Here is a 12,024-nt window from a genome sequence, read left to right as displayed (position 1 = left end):
TATATTCAGAGTTAGAAAAATTGTTTCACAAATTGCATTTAGCCAATACCCTCTTAGACACTGTGCTAAGTGTGCCACACTGAATTTACTGTCAGTCTCCTCTGTGGAATCCAAGTGAGGCATTCCAATTTTTATATAGCTTTTATCTAACTAAATAATGCAATACTAGTTAATAAATGTTAACCACTATATACACATTAACCCTTAAGGACAATCGTACAAGGTATGATATGTACTATTTTAAAGATAGGAATATAGAGGCTAAGAAAGGTTAAGGAGTTTGTCCAAGGTCACGTGGTGAGAAAGTGAGGCTTGGATTTGAACTTGGTTATGTCTGACTCCAAAAGTCCTTGTTCTTCACTACTATATAAGAAATTTGAGAGCAGGGACCATGTCTTCTAGAAATCTATCCTATTTATCGACCTGTTCACCTTTGCATCCATTCTGCCATCTATCTGTCTATTGGTCCCTCCTATCTATCCAATGACTCGCTCCCCCCGGTCCCCTCCGTCCTTCCCTCCAACCAGACATCTAGCCATTTTTATTGGTTCAGCTATCCGTATAGCCTGCCTGACTCTTTTCCTTTCTTTATCCTTTCTTTATCCAATTTTCTATCCTGTCATCAGTTCTTACATCCATATGACATTTACTAAGTATCTGTGAGGTCCAAAGCATTTCTCTGCAGCAACCACAACAATGCTTTCCATATAGCAATTGCTCAGTAAACATTTGGAAATTGAGTGCAATAAATAATTACTGTCAAAAGGGCATTATCAAGCTTGTGCTGCTGCTTCTCTCAAGCAAAATCTTCATCATTTAAACTTATAGACAAATTCATAAAACATATCAATGAGGCAGGACACTGTAATACACTGCTTATGAGAGAAATATTTAACTTGCTAACTGATGACACAATTTTACTTCACAATTATCAGAATGTATGTCTTCTATTATAAACAGAATCATACCTCCTATCTCGATGAAGCTCACTCTGAATAGAAGTCCGAGAAGCTATAAAAGAAAAAATTAACTGATATAGTACAAAATTAGTACATTCAATAGACGTTTAAATTTTTATATGATATACTATTGGAAAAAGTTAGCTTATACTTGACATCAGATAGAATGTATGAATTTTAACACCCTTAAGTAGAAAAGCAAATCAAAAGGATCTTTTCATATGGCCTAAAGTTAATTACAGGGATATATTTGAATTGCATGAAAAAAGACAGATTTCAAAAACTCCCCAAAGCACATTCTGTGGTTCTGAAAATAAGCTGAAGAATGAACAGAGAAAAGAAGACAGCTATTAAATAGAAACTGCATGGTGAGAGCATTATGATGACATGAATTAACAATGGGCAGAAAAAAATTTTAAGTGTCTCTTCTAATCCATGTGACTCTACTTTTGTAATGTTTGTTTATAACTCTACTGTAAAGAGAGTGGATGTGGTCAAATTTTCATCTACTTTTTAATTTTCCTGGAGTTTTACAAGCTTTAAGTTGTTTCATTGCTTAAATTAAGAGAGTATAATAATAAATGCAAAAAGTATTCAAATCTCTTTTATAAACATGTTTCTAGCAGACAGTATTATTGTACATTCAGCACTAACTTTTCCCTTAAACCTCGAACTCAAAAATCTAGATGGTTTAAATTTTTTCCAAATTTTATTTTAAAATTATGTCTTAATCATACAACAATCAGACATAATTTATTTTAAAATTATGTCTTAATACGTCACATATAGGGTCACATATTTACATATAAGTGTAATACAGAAAAGTATCCCTATTTTAAGGAGCACATTCCAAGGATATCTTATAAAAAGTCTTCAAATACTATACTGTAAAGATTTGTGGACAAAAGGGAGTTTGTTTTAGATATAAACTATTTCTACCTTCGTATCTCTCCAATACTCTATCAATTCTTCTGATTCAAAAAGGTTGAAGGTATGAATTTTCTCTTTCTTCTTCCTATTAACTTCTGGCTCTCTCTGAACAAGGAGACTGCCAAGACTGGGGAGGCTGGGGTGGAGATGGCAGGTGGGGATAAAAGTTAGGCTGGGGCTGGAGCTGTGGCAGTGGAACCTACGTGAGGTTAGCAAAGCAAACTCAACATCTGAAACCCAAACCCCTGGATCTTGAGTTGGAGGATGTTCTGGCTTGATTGGTACATTTTTATCAAGAGTTAAACCAAGTCAAGGTGCATTTTATCTATCAGAATAAAAGAAGACAGAGAGGCTTTAGCTCTGAGTGGCACAGCTGATTTGTAAGAATGGTTTCATTAAGTTAGAGGCTCACCGAGTGTGCTACAATCACATTACCATCATCACTAAAGCAGAATCAGCAGACACAGCACTTTTAAAAGCCGTCATGTTATTATTACAAACATACCTCTTCCACGGGGCATTTTGCTGTGCACTATTCATGAGTGCTAAGGGAAAAAAAGAAGGGGTTACAGAAGAGGAAAGGGAGAAAAAAGAGTGAACCCAGTTGCGTAAATTCTAACAGGAATTCAGGAGCAAAACTGTCTTGCCATGCCACTGTTTCTCCCCACTCTGCACTTCGATGGAAAGGAAAGGTTGATGAAACATAGTTTCAGAGAGTAAAGAAATATGTTGCAAGTGAAGATATGTCCACACACATAACCACAGTAAAAAAAGAAAATTTCCTACAGTTTTTAACAACAGTGAAAAAAAAAAAAATCTAAAACCCATTTTTGCAAAATCAATCTGCTACTTCAACAGGGATCAATTTTCAAGTATGAATAATATTTAAAAGGTAATTCAGTAGACAATTTACATCTTTTAAATCAGTGGCTTTTCACTTGATTCAGCCCCTTCACACCAGAGGCATTAGTAACAGCGTCCCCGGTTAGCAGAGTGGAAGTCCCACACTGGATGTAGCTGAATGAGGGGAGAGAAGGTCTCCTAGTCATAGAGTTCTCTGCACATCTGTGGACTATCACTACTCTCCCCTCTGCTGCTCCGAATTTAAAATTTTTTTTCTCACGTTCACTCATCTTGGAAATCTCTTTTCTCTCTTGATCCTTACAGAGTGATTGGTACTTTTTGTCAGGATTGAACAAGTTTAACAGCTAGAAATCCTTTAGATTTTCACAGAGCATCTCACACTCTTCCTGCTAATTTCTCAACTATCTGCCTAATCTCATTCTCACTTTCCCAGATTAAACAGATTTGATGTAGGTGTTGCCAGGAGAGTCAAATCTTCGACCACATAGGCCAACATGCTCCTTTTAACCCGTGCCACAAACTGCCAGTCCTCCATGCATTTTGGATTAAGGCCACAGAATAAAGGCGATACTTTAGATGAAAGTTATATCATTTTACAGAATTATTTTCAAACTTTCCTAGTTCATATGTTTAAATTCTAAATATAAGACAAATTCATATTCAGCTGTTTATAAAAGATTGAGATCTGGATTTGCAGTATTAGCACTAATAAAGAATTTTCCTAAGTTTCCATAGGACTGTAAGCCTGGAAGGACCCTCAGTGATCATCCTGCTCCAATCTGACAGATGAGGAGACTAAGATCAGAGAGGGTCAGTGAATTATCCCACCTCACACAGCTCACTATGGGAAGGGCTGGGAGCAGTTTGCTTCTTGAAGCAGTTAGACTCCTTGTGGAGCCAGGAGAGCTGGATGCTAGTCTTAATTCTAAATAATTCGAAATTATCAATTAGATGATGGTCAGAAGAAATAAAGACATAGAAGGATTATTATACTACAGGCATCCTTGTTATAGTTCTTACCAATGAAAATCACAATGGTAAAAACAACTCATTAAATACATTTGCTTGGGACAGGGTATGAGCTGGAGGCTTCTGGCATGACAACAACAACATCCCTGGAGCGGAAAGCTGAAAATGGCCTTGGAGTCAGGAGGCCTAGGCTCACATCTCAGATCCACCTTGTGAGGCCACTTAACCTCTGGCACTCGGTGTCCCTGCCATCTGTAAAGTGGGATAAACATCCACCATGCAGAGCACTATTTTATAATGTAAGGGGACAGTTCCCAACTCACAGTTGGCAATGACTATTAGCTAAATCTGAATTTCACAGAATAATTTTCTCTTAAAAAGTCAATGAAAGGAAAAGCCTGACCTACCAGGTATATCCAATTAGAACACATTTAAAATCGTTACCCAAAATATTTCAGGCTTTCCAGAACGAATACAAAAAGAAGGATCTCAAGCCTCGACTGGAGCAAGAATCATTATGACAGAATTTAAAACATGATCAGTTATGGAATATTGCTTTCAAATGTGATAGTCTTCTTCCCTGCTAAGGACAGATGACAGAGTCTGGGATAGTAAAGCAAACATTTCAGTGCGTTGAGCAAGACAAAATTTGCTCACAACATTTCTTACAGAAGGGGCAAAGGGGGGATAAGGGGGGTGAAGACACAGCTATTCCCCGTTCTGTGTTTGTGTGGGCTGTTTGGCCTTACTGCGTGAACATCAGGGGTTAATGCAGCCAATAAACCCTTCACTCTGTACACAAAGTGAGTGACATGTAAGAATTAAGACAACTGGGTTATTATCTGTTTTTAAAGACAGCTCAAAGTTTCCCTTTGTTTCACCTCCTCCTCCCTCTGCCTGCAGGGACCCTGCTTCACCATTTCCTCTCCTCTCCTGCTCCAGTCCGGCCTCTCCACTGGCTCCTTCCCCGCGGCCTACAAACGTTGCCAGGCTTCCTCACCCTATAAACACGGTCAGATCTACTCTCTGCTTGACCCTTCTTCCTTCTCAGGCCTCCCTTGTCCTGTTTATCAGCAAATTTCATAAGAGAGTCGCCTACCCCAGTGTCCAAACCTCACGTGTTCCATTCATTGTTGAAATGAAGTGTGGCTTCCAACCTCAATGTTCTCCTGAAACCGCCTGCTTAAAGGTCACTGCTGACCTCCTAAGTGCCACACACAATGACCTATTCTCAGCCACCTGTCACCTCACCTACTGCAGCATTAAGAGCTATCTGTGGTTCGCTCATTCTTTTTGAAAACCTCTCCTCCCTTGACCTCTAACACACGGCTGTCTCCTAGTTTTCTTTGACTCCGATCATTCTTTCTCTGCCTTTTTGATCCACTACTCCTTAGCTGCCTTCTCTTAAGCCTTGCACAGCACAGGGGGCAAGGGGTAAGCAGGATCCATCGTGGAAGATCTACGGGAAGTCACAGATTATAATCCCCAACAAAGAGGTCCCGAAACCCAAGAGGGAGGAGAGGTGAGAAGCCAGAGAACAAAGGCAGGAGCCAGCAAACAGGACCCCATGAGAGGAGGCCCTCCTCCCCAGCAGGGCTGGTGCTGGGTTTTCCGGTCTTGCCTCTTTTACCCTATTGAAGCTGAAAGGCACCGCTTGACCTCAGTCATCCATGTTTCCTAAGATTCTGTCTTTTGTCACCCTTCTCTGTTCTCAGCCCTTTCTCCCTAAATATTTAGCTACTCCCAGGGCTTTGTCTATAACCTTAATTACTCCAAATTACATCTTCAGCAAGAAATTCTTGCCTAATTTCCAAGCCCTAGTTTCCTTTTTAAATTCCTTCCCTGCTCCTTCTCCCCACTTCCCCTCATGAGCTCTTAGTCACGTAAAGCCGTCATGAATTGTTCATGTTCACAGATGAATTCTCATTAACATACACTGTGGCATTGCCACACCTTTATAATTCACCGCCTCCAACCAACAACTAAACGTGGGGAAGCGTGGAACACCCCTCTGTACTGCCACCTTGCAAATGTTTCACTGCAATGGCTCAAATGCATGCTCTTCACACCTGTGGATACCCTAAATTCATGCTAAATAGTGTAAGTTATGTTTCTAAAAATAGGATACATTCTCCTCAGGGTGGTGACCTCAGCTCAAATAATGTGAAGAACATTTAAAATCCCTTTCTTATTTTTTTTTTTTATAACAGGTAATCCAAGTTCTATTTGGAAAAAGGATGTTTGCAGAGCCTTTTATTAAAAAGAATGTTGAAATCCTGCCACCAAAAGCTTTAAAGCTTTAAAGAGGTAAAGTAAGAAAGTATGAATGCACCATGTTAGAGAGAATTCTGTTGTAGCACTTCTATCATGCATGTGGTGGAAGTGTGAGCCAGTCTCCACAAGCATTTATATAGTCAAATATTGGGATATTTAATAAAATAAAATAAACATTTATACAGTTAGATACTGGAAGCAAGTGAATAAAAAGGGATGGGGCTTGATATTTTTGAAACCTATCAGATGTCTCTTAACTATAGAAAATGGTTACATACAACTTAACATTAGATCACTAAAACTGACTAGGTAATACAGGTTTTTTTTTTTTTTTTTAACACTTTTATTGTGGTGATTACAGGGCTTTTTAAAAAACAGCTTAGTTCTTTAGGAGAGAAATATTATTCTGAGGAACTGGCTTATCAATAAATGAAAATTGAAAAGAATGTTGAAAAACTAGCTGCTTGTGTAAGATGGTTTATTACTCCTTAGGAGAAGCTACTCATCTGATTCTTTGTAAGATTCATCAAATACAGCCACTTGCTGGAAATCTAAATCATCACTTTAAATTATTACAGAGGAAAATACAAAGCAGGAAAAAACAAACTTACATCTCTTGATTACTGCTCTAATGGATGACAAGGGTCCTTGGCTAGAAAAAAAAAAAAAAGAAAGAAAAGCTGTTACACACTCATTAATCTTTTTAAAGAAGGATCATTTATAATGCCAGGTCATTCTGGGGACTCAAATGGCACCAAGCAGCAAGTTTGGTCTATCCTATTTACAAGACACGAATTTAAGAATCTTTAAAATTGCCTTTGGAATTTAATATGCTTTATGGGAACTGAGGAGGCTGGTGAAGTGAGTCTGCATGTAAATTTAAAATTGCTTTCACAGCTTCCTACATACTGAGTCTTCCAGTGGACACCACTGGAAGTCAGGTAGCAATTATATGGTGCTCAAAAGAATTCTGACCCTTTATATCTCTTTTGTGTTTGACATCAGAATTCCTGCCTTCTCTTATCAGATCAAAATAGATCACTTTTATAATCAATTTGACCTAAAGGACCAACAGCATTCCTCCCTAAGATCAGAATTAAAAACATCACCACCTAAAAAAAATCTTTTGCCTGCTTCAACTTTTGTTCAATAGCTGGTTGGTCCTGGCTGCCTCCGACTGTGTGACCTTGGGCAAGTAACAGAACCCTTCTGAGCCTCAACTTACTCATTGGTCAAAACTCACCAGCTGCAAAGGTTAATGTTACTAGTTTGTGAGGCTGTTTGTTCATCTGACTTTTGTCTTTATTCAGAACAGATGGAATAATTATTTTTGGAATCATTTAGAAAAAATACGTAACCATGAAAGTTTAATGATATGATTTAGAAAGAAAACTTGTTTATAAAATTCTTCATTTTTTTTCAGAATGCTCTTTTAAATTTTATACTTATTTTTGAATTTATGCTCTTTTAAAATCTATGCTTATGGTCATCTGGATAAATCCTCTTGCTGTTCCTTAGGTAGATAAGAAAAAACTTCAGGAAGATACAATGATACATAGTTTATTTTATGAGAGGGACCCTTTAGAACATACTGTTCTGACAGACAAGAAAAAATTAAGCTGCAAGTGGTCTTCAGTATCATGAAGCTAGGACCGTAATATAAAATATAGATATTTTCAGCAACACTTTTTTTTAAATAAAAAAAAAAGTTTTTAAAGGCTTTCTGTAAACAACTACCTGAAAAAAAATTTAGTATAAGGTAATATAGAAGAGGTAACAGCACTAAAACACAAGTAGGTGGACCGAAGTTTTCAGAGGAAACTTCTTGGTGCAAAAGTGGAGAGACTCCATGTGTTAATATTATGTTGACGCAGGTACAGTAATTAAAAGGATTAGAGTCAGTACTTAGAGCCAAAAGCCAGCCTCCTATGTGTCCAGGAAGAATATAAGAGATTTTATTGAATGTCTCCATTCAGTAGTCTCCTTACTCAGTACCACTGATTTGATGGGATGTCGTCACACTGCTACCTCTGTGAAGGAGACAGGCGTACTGACTGGGGCGGAACACGGTGGGGGGCGTTTGGGTTGAATTGCTCCCCCTCCAAAAAAGACACGTTGAAGCCCTCAGCTCTAGTACTTCAGCATGTGACCTTATTTGGAAACAGGGTCAATACAGATATAATTTCTACAGTAAAGAGAAAGTCATACTAGAGTAGGGTGGGCCTCTAGTTCTAACGTGACTGGTGTACTTGGAAGACCATGTGGAGACAGAGATACACAGGGGCAGTGCCACGTGATGTCAGAGGCAGGAGGATGTGAGTGATGTGGCTGCAGGCCAAGGAATGCCGCCGACGGCCCACTGGCCCCAGAAGCCAAGAAGAGGCAAGGACGGACTCCCCTGCGGCTTTCAGAGGAAGCAGGACCCCGCTGACAGACTGGGTTTCAGACTTCTAGACTCCAGAGCTGTGAGACATTAATTTCTGTCACTATAAGTCACCTAGTGTGTGGTACTTCGTTACGGCGGCCCCAGGAAACTAACACAGGGCGGCCGTCCAGGGTGCTGAGTAGATGAGATAATTCAATGAGCTGTACACTTCGTGTACTTCTCTGTATGTTATACTTTAATAAAAGTTGCGTGTGGGGTTGGAAACCTTGGCACAAAATAGAATTTTGACTGAGGTCAGCTCAGGTTCTACAATTCTCAAGACTTGCAGCATCATTTTTAGGTTAGATTTACAAACCAACCAAGCAACCAAGCAACCAACATCTTATGTCTATAACGGCATTTCCCAAACTCTATAAAGTTTCCAGTTCTCCTTCAGAGGTTGATAGAGTTTGTGGAAGGTAGAATGAAAAAGGAGGCCCATGGTTAAGTACGTCTCAATGGGAAACAGTTTTGGGAGATGCTGGAGAAGCCTCCAGGCTGTGCGGTGCATAGAATTTCTGTATGTCAAATGTAGCTGAGGATTTGCAAAAACCGTGGTTCTGAAGATGACCCTTCATGCCCATCTTTCTGCAGAGCCCAGGCTACAGGTGAAGGAACCACTCCACAGTCTTAAGAGAAAACCTTACAGACGGAAGTCCTCCCTCAGCGTGAGCTCAGGCTCATGTCTCAGCTGGGAACAGCCAAACCAGATGGCCACCAGGGGGCAGTAGATGCAGCCACACAACCCCTGATCAGAGGAGGGGGCAGCAGACCTTGTTCTGGATCCAACAGCCCACATTCACTTCTGGTGCCTCTGCTTGCCAGCTGGTATGACTTTGTGCAAGTTAAATTACTTAGCTTCTCCAAGGCCCCTGGTTTCCTCACATAAAAGCAAGGATAACCTACTTCCTTCATGAGGTCGTTGTGAGGAGTCAGAGGGAGAATCCATTAATACATATGTGACATAGTGCCTGGAAGGAAGTGTGGGTTAAATAAATGTGAGCTGCTGTTAGCATGATTCACGTTTGTGCATAGTCTTTAGGGGCATCACAAAGCATCTGGTACATACAACCCTTGATGGCTTCTCATTTTGGGGTCTGATATAGATAGTAGGCCCAGCAGTTTCTGTTTTTAAAAGACTTTTTTCTTTGAAATTCACTTGGCTTTCTTCCGATTTCTGCTGTTCAGATGGAACCTGAGCTCAGGCCCCTTCACGACCAAACAAAGGGCTGTGAAACTGCATCTCTGCTCCATGCTAAATGTAGAAGCCCGTGTCCCGGCTCTTGACAGAGCTGACCCAGATCTTTTGCCTTCTGCTCTTCAAGCGCTGCTGCTCTATTATCAGGTGCCCTTGTTCCTGGTGTGGCAGATAAACCTGCTCCAGAGTATAAGACTCAAAGAAACTTCCAGAAGGGAAATAAAAGGTTGGGGAAATGGCTTTCAGATACTGAGGAGGAGAACCAAAAGCCAGGGTCAAGACAGAACTGTCTCAGATCTGACTGCCTGATGATCCGTCTTCCTTCTGTCCCTTCGTCCACTCTCCCCCAGTGGCCCTTCTCGGGCTGTGCTGTAAGGTCACTCACTGTGTTTGCATATAACTTTACTTAGTTGTAAAGAAGGTGGTTTTAGGAAAGAAAACTGCATTTTAAAAAAATGTTTCTTAACATAATGAATTTCTAATGATGAGATTTCAGCGACGAAGATGATGAGAACAGCTTATTATTTTGTGTGCCAAACACACAATCCATTTTGAAAATGAGGAGGAACTGAGGCTTAGAGGTTAGGGCTGCAGTCACACAGCTGGTAAGTGGCAGAGCCAGATGTGAATTCAGTACCATCTGATTATAGTCCAAAAGTCCATAATTCACGCTTGGGTAGTTGGGTAAAAGTTTCCGGATGCTCCACAAAGTTCAATAGGTAGGCAAATACCCCTAGGCATAAAGCTGGCCCCTCAAATATCACGTCAGACTTTCATGCAGACTATGCAGATACAGGGATGAGCAAAACAAAGGTTGGCAGATACAACACTGCACTGTTGTCAACAATGACAACAAAGCACAATGATCATTCTTAATCTCATCTAGGGAAGTCCAATCTTTCTTTACATTTTGGATTATGTTTTATTTATCATAAGATGACAGAGTCTAAAAAATATTTATACAACTTTCAAAAAAGCAGCTTGTTTCCAACTGTAAATTCACCCCCCACTCCTCCCCTTGGTGAGGCAAAACGATTTTCACAAATCTAGGAGTCGCTGGATTTGGTGTGTTTGGTACACAAATCAGAACAATGCCTGCAAGTGCCCACTGTCATCATCACATCAGTTTTTGGAGTTCCTTCTATGTGCAGAGACAATTGAATATATTTTTTAAAATGCATTCTTTATAAAAATCCTCGATAAAGGGCATGAGCATACATTAAAGAACCAGTCAATAAAGCCATTAGCTTAACAAGGAGTTAAACCAATGTGATCTAGAGGTGCAGCCCTCTAGTCAAGCTGATAAACACGCCAGTGCATATAAAGTTTATCCCCTTGTACAACCTTCTCCAAAGGCTCTCAACATTTGTATGGATTAATCTCCACCTCCCAACAGAAAGTTTTAACTAGATTGGTGTGATTTTTTCAGGCTAGAAGAGGTATTCTGTTTCATCCATTCTTTCAAACAGTACTTATCAGATGGGTAATATGTACAAGGCACCAGGAATGCTCTGAAAGCACAGATTCTGACCCTGGTGAGAAAGACAAATAGTGCAACTGATTTTCTATTAACAGAACATATGGGTAGGCACAAGGAGCTATGGAAGCAGAGAAGGTATATATCATTTGATCTTGGGGTCTGAGGAAAGACTCCCAACATGTGATACAGGTCTTCACTGAGACCTGAAAAATGTGTAAGAGGAAATGTTCTGAGGAGACAGTGTCAGATAGCATGTGCAAAAGGTCGGGAGTGAAGAGACAGCTGAGCTTTGTTTGAGCACAGCAAATGAAGAAGCCATCGTAAGAGATAAGGGATTGGAACCCAAATGCCATGCCAAAGAATGTGGGAACATGCTGTGGAGGGAAGTGTTGATGCCAGGCGTGACCAGCTAGATTAAACACTAAGATCCATGGGTCAGGGATATGACAGCAAAGTGTTTCAAAAGCAAGTAGGAATTTGTCTGGAGACCTCTCTGGAACAAGCACTGTTGACTGTAGCTGGTCTGTATGCACCAGCCATGATTTTTTAAAAATTTGAAGTATAGTTGATTTACAATGTTGTGTTAATTTCTGGTGTACAGCACAGTGATTCAGTACAGCATACACACACACACACATAGATGTATACTCATTTTCAGATTCTTTCCCACTATAATCTATTAAAAGATATTGAATATAGTGCCCTGTACTATATAGTATAACCTTGTTGTTTATCTGGTTTATGTGTAGTAGTTTATATCTGCTAATCCCAAACTCCCAATTTATCCCTCCCTCCCTTCCCCCTTTAGTAACCATAAGTTTGTTTTCTCTATCTGTGAGTCTGTTTCTGTTTTGTAAACAAGCTCATTTGTATCATTTTTTTAGATTTCATGTATAAGTGATATCATAAGGTATTTGTCTTTCTC

The 12,024-nt window shown here is 39.7% G+C and overlaps 1 protein-coding gene across 7 annotated transcripts in view; it reads right to left on the bottom strand.

Annotated features, from left to right (window-relative positions):
- Positions 1-12,024, bottom strand: part of SH3D19 (SH3 domain containing 19) — a 156,321-nt gene that overhangs the window by 41,084 nt on the left and 103,213 nt on the right. For 4 of the 7 annotated variants that reach the window (XM_074377406.1, XM_074377412.1, XM_074377397.1 and 1 more), the window contains exons 3-5: positions 6,608-6,648; positions 2,395-2,434; positions 969-1,011 (exon numbers count right to left, since the gene is read on the bottom strand). In XM_074377406.1, the coding sequence (XP_074233507.1) occupies positions 969-1,011; positions 2,395-2,410 (59 nt within the window). In that variant the 5' untranslated portion in view covers positions 2,411-2,434; positions 6,608-6,648. The remainder of the gene's footprint in view (positions 1-968; positions 1,012-2,394; positions 2,435-6,607; positions 6,649-12,024) is intronic. The other 3 variants (XM_074377389.1, XM_074377394.1, XM_074377420.1) reach the window with 2 other exon arrangements.

The sequence above is a fragment of the Camelus bactrianus genome, chromosome 2, assembly GCF_048773025.1.
Source record: "Camelus bactrianus isolate YW-2024 breed Bactrian camel chromosome 2, ASM4877302v1, whole genome shotgun sequence".
Lineage (NCBI taxonomy): Eukaryota > Metazoa > Chordata > Mammalia > Artiodactyla > Camelidae > Camelus > Camelus bactrianus.
Note: the sequence above shows the minus strand (reverse complement) of the source record. Positions and strands in the feature narration are given on the sequence as shown.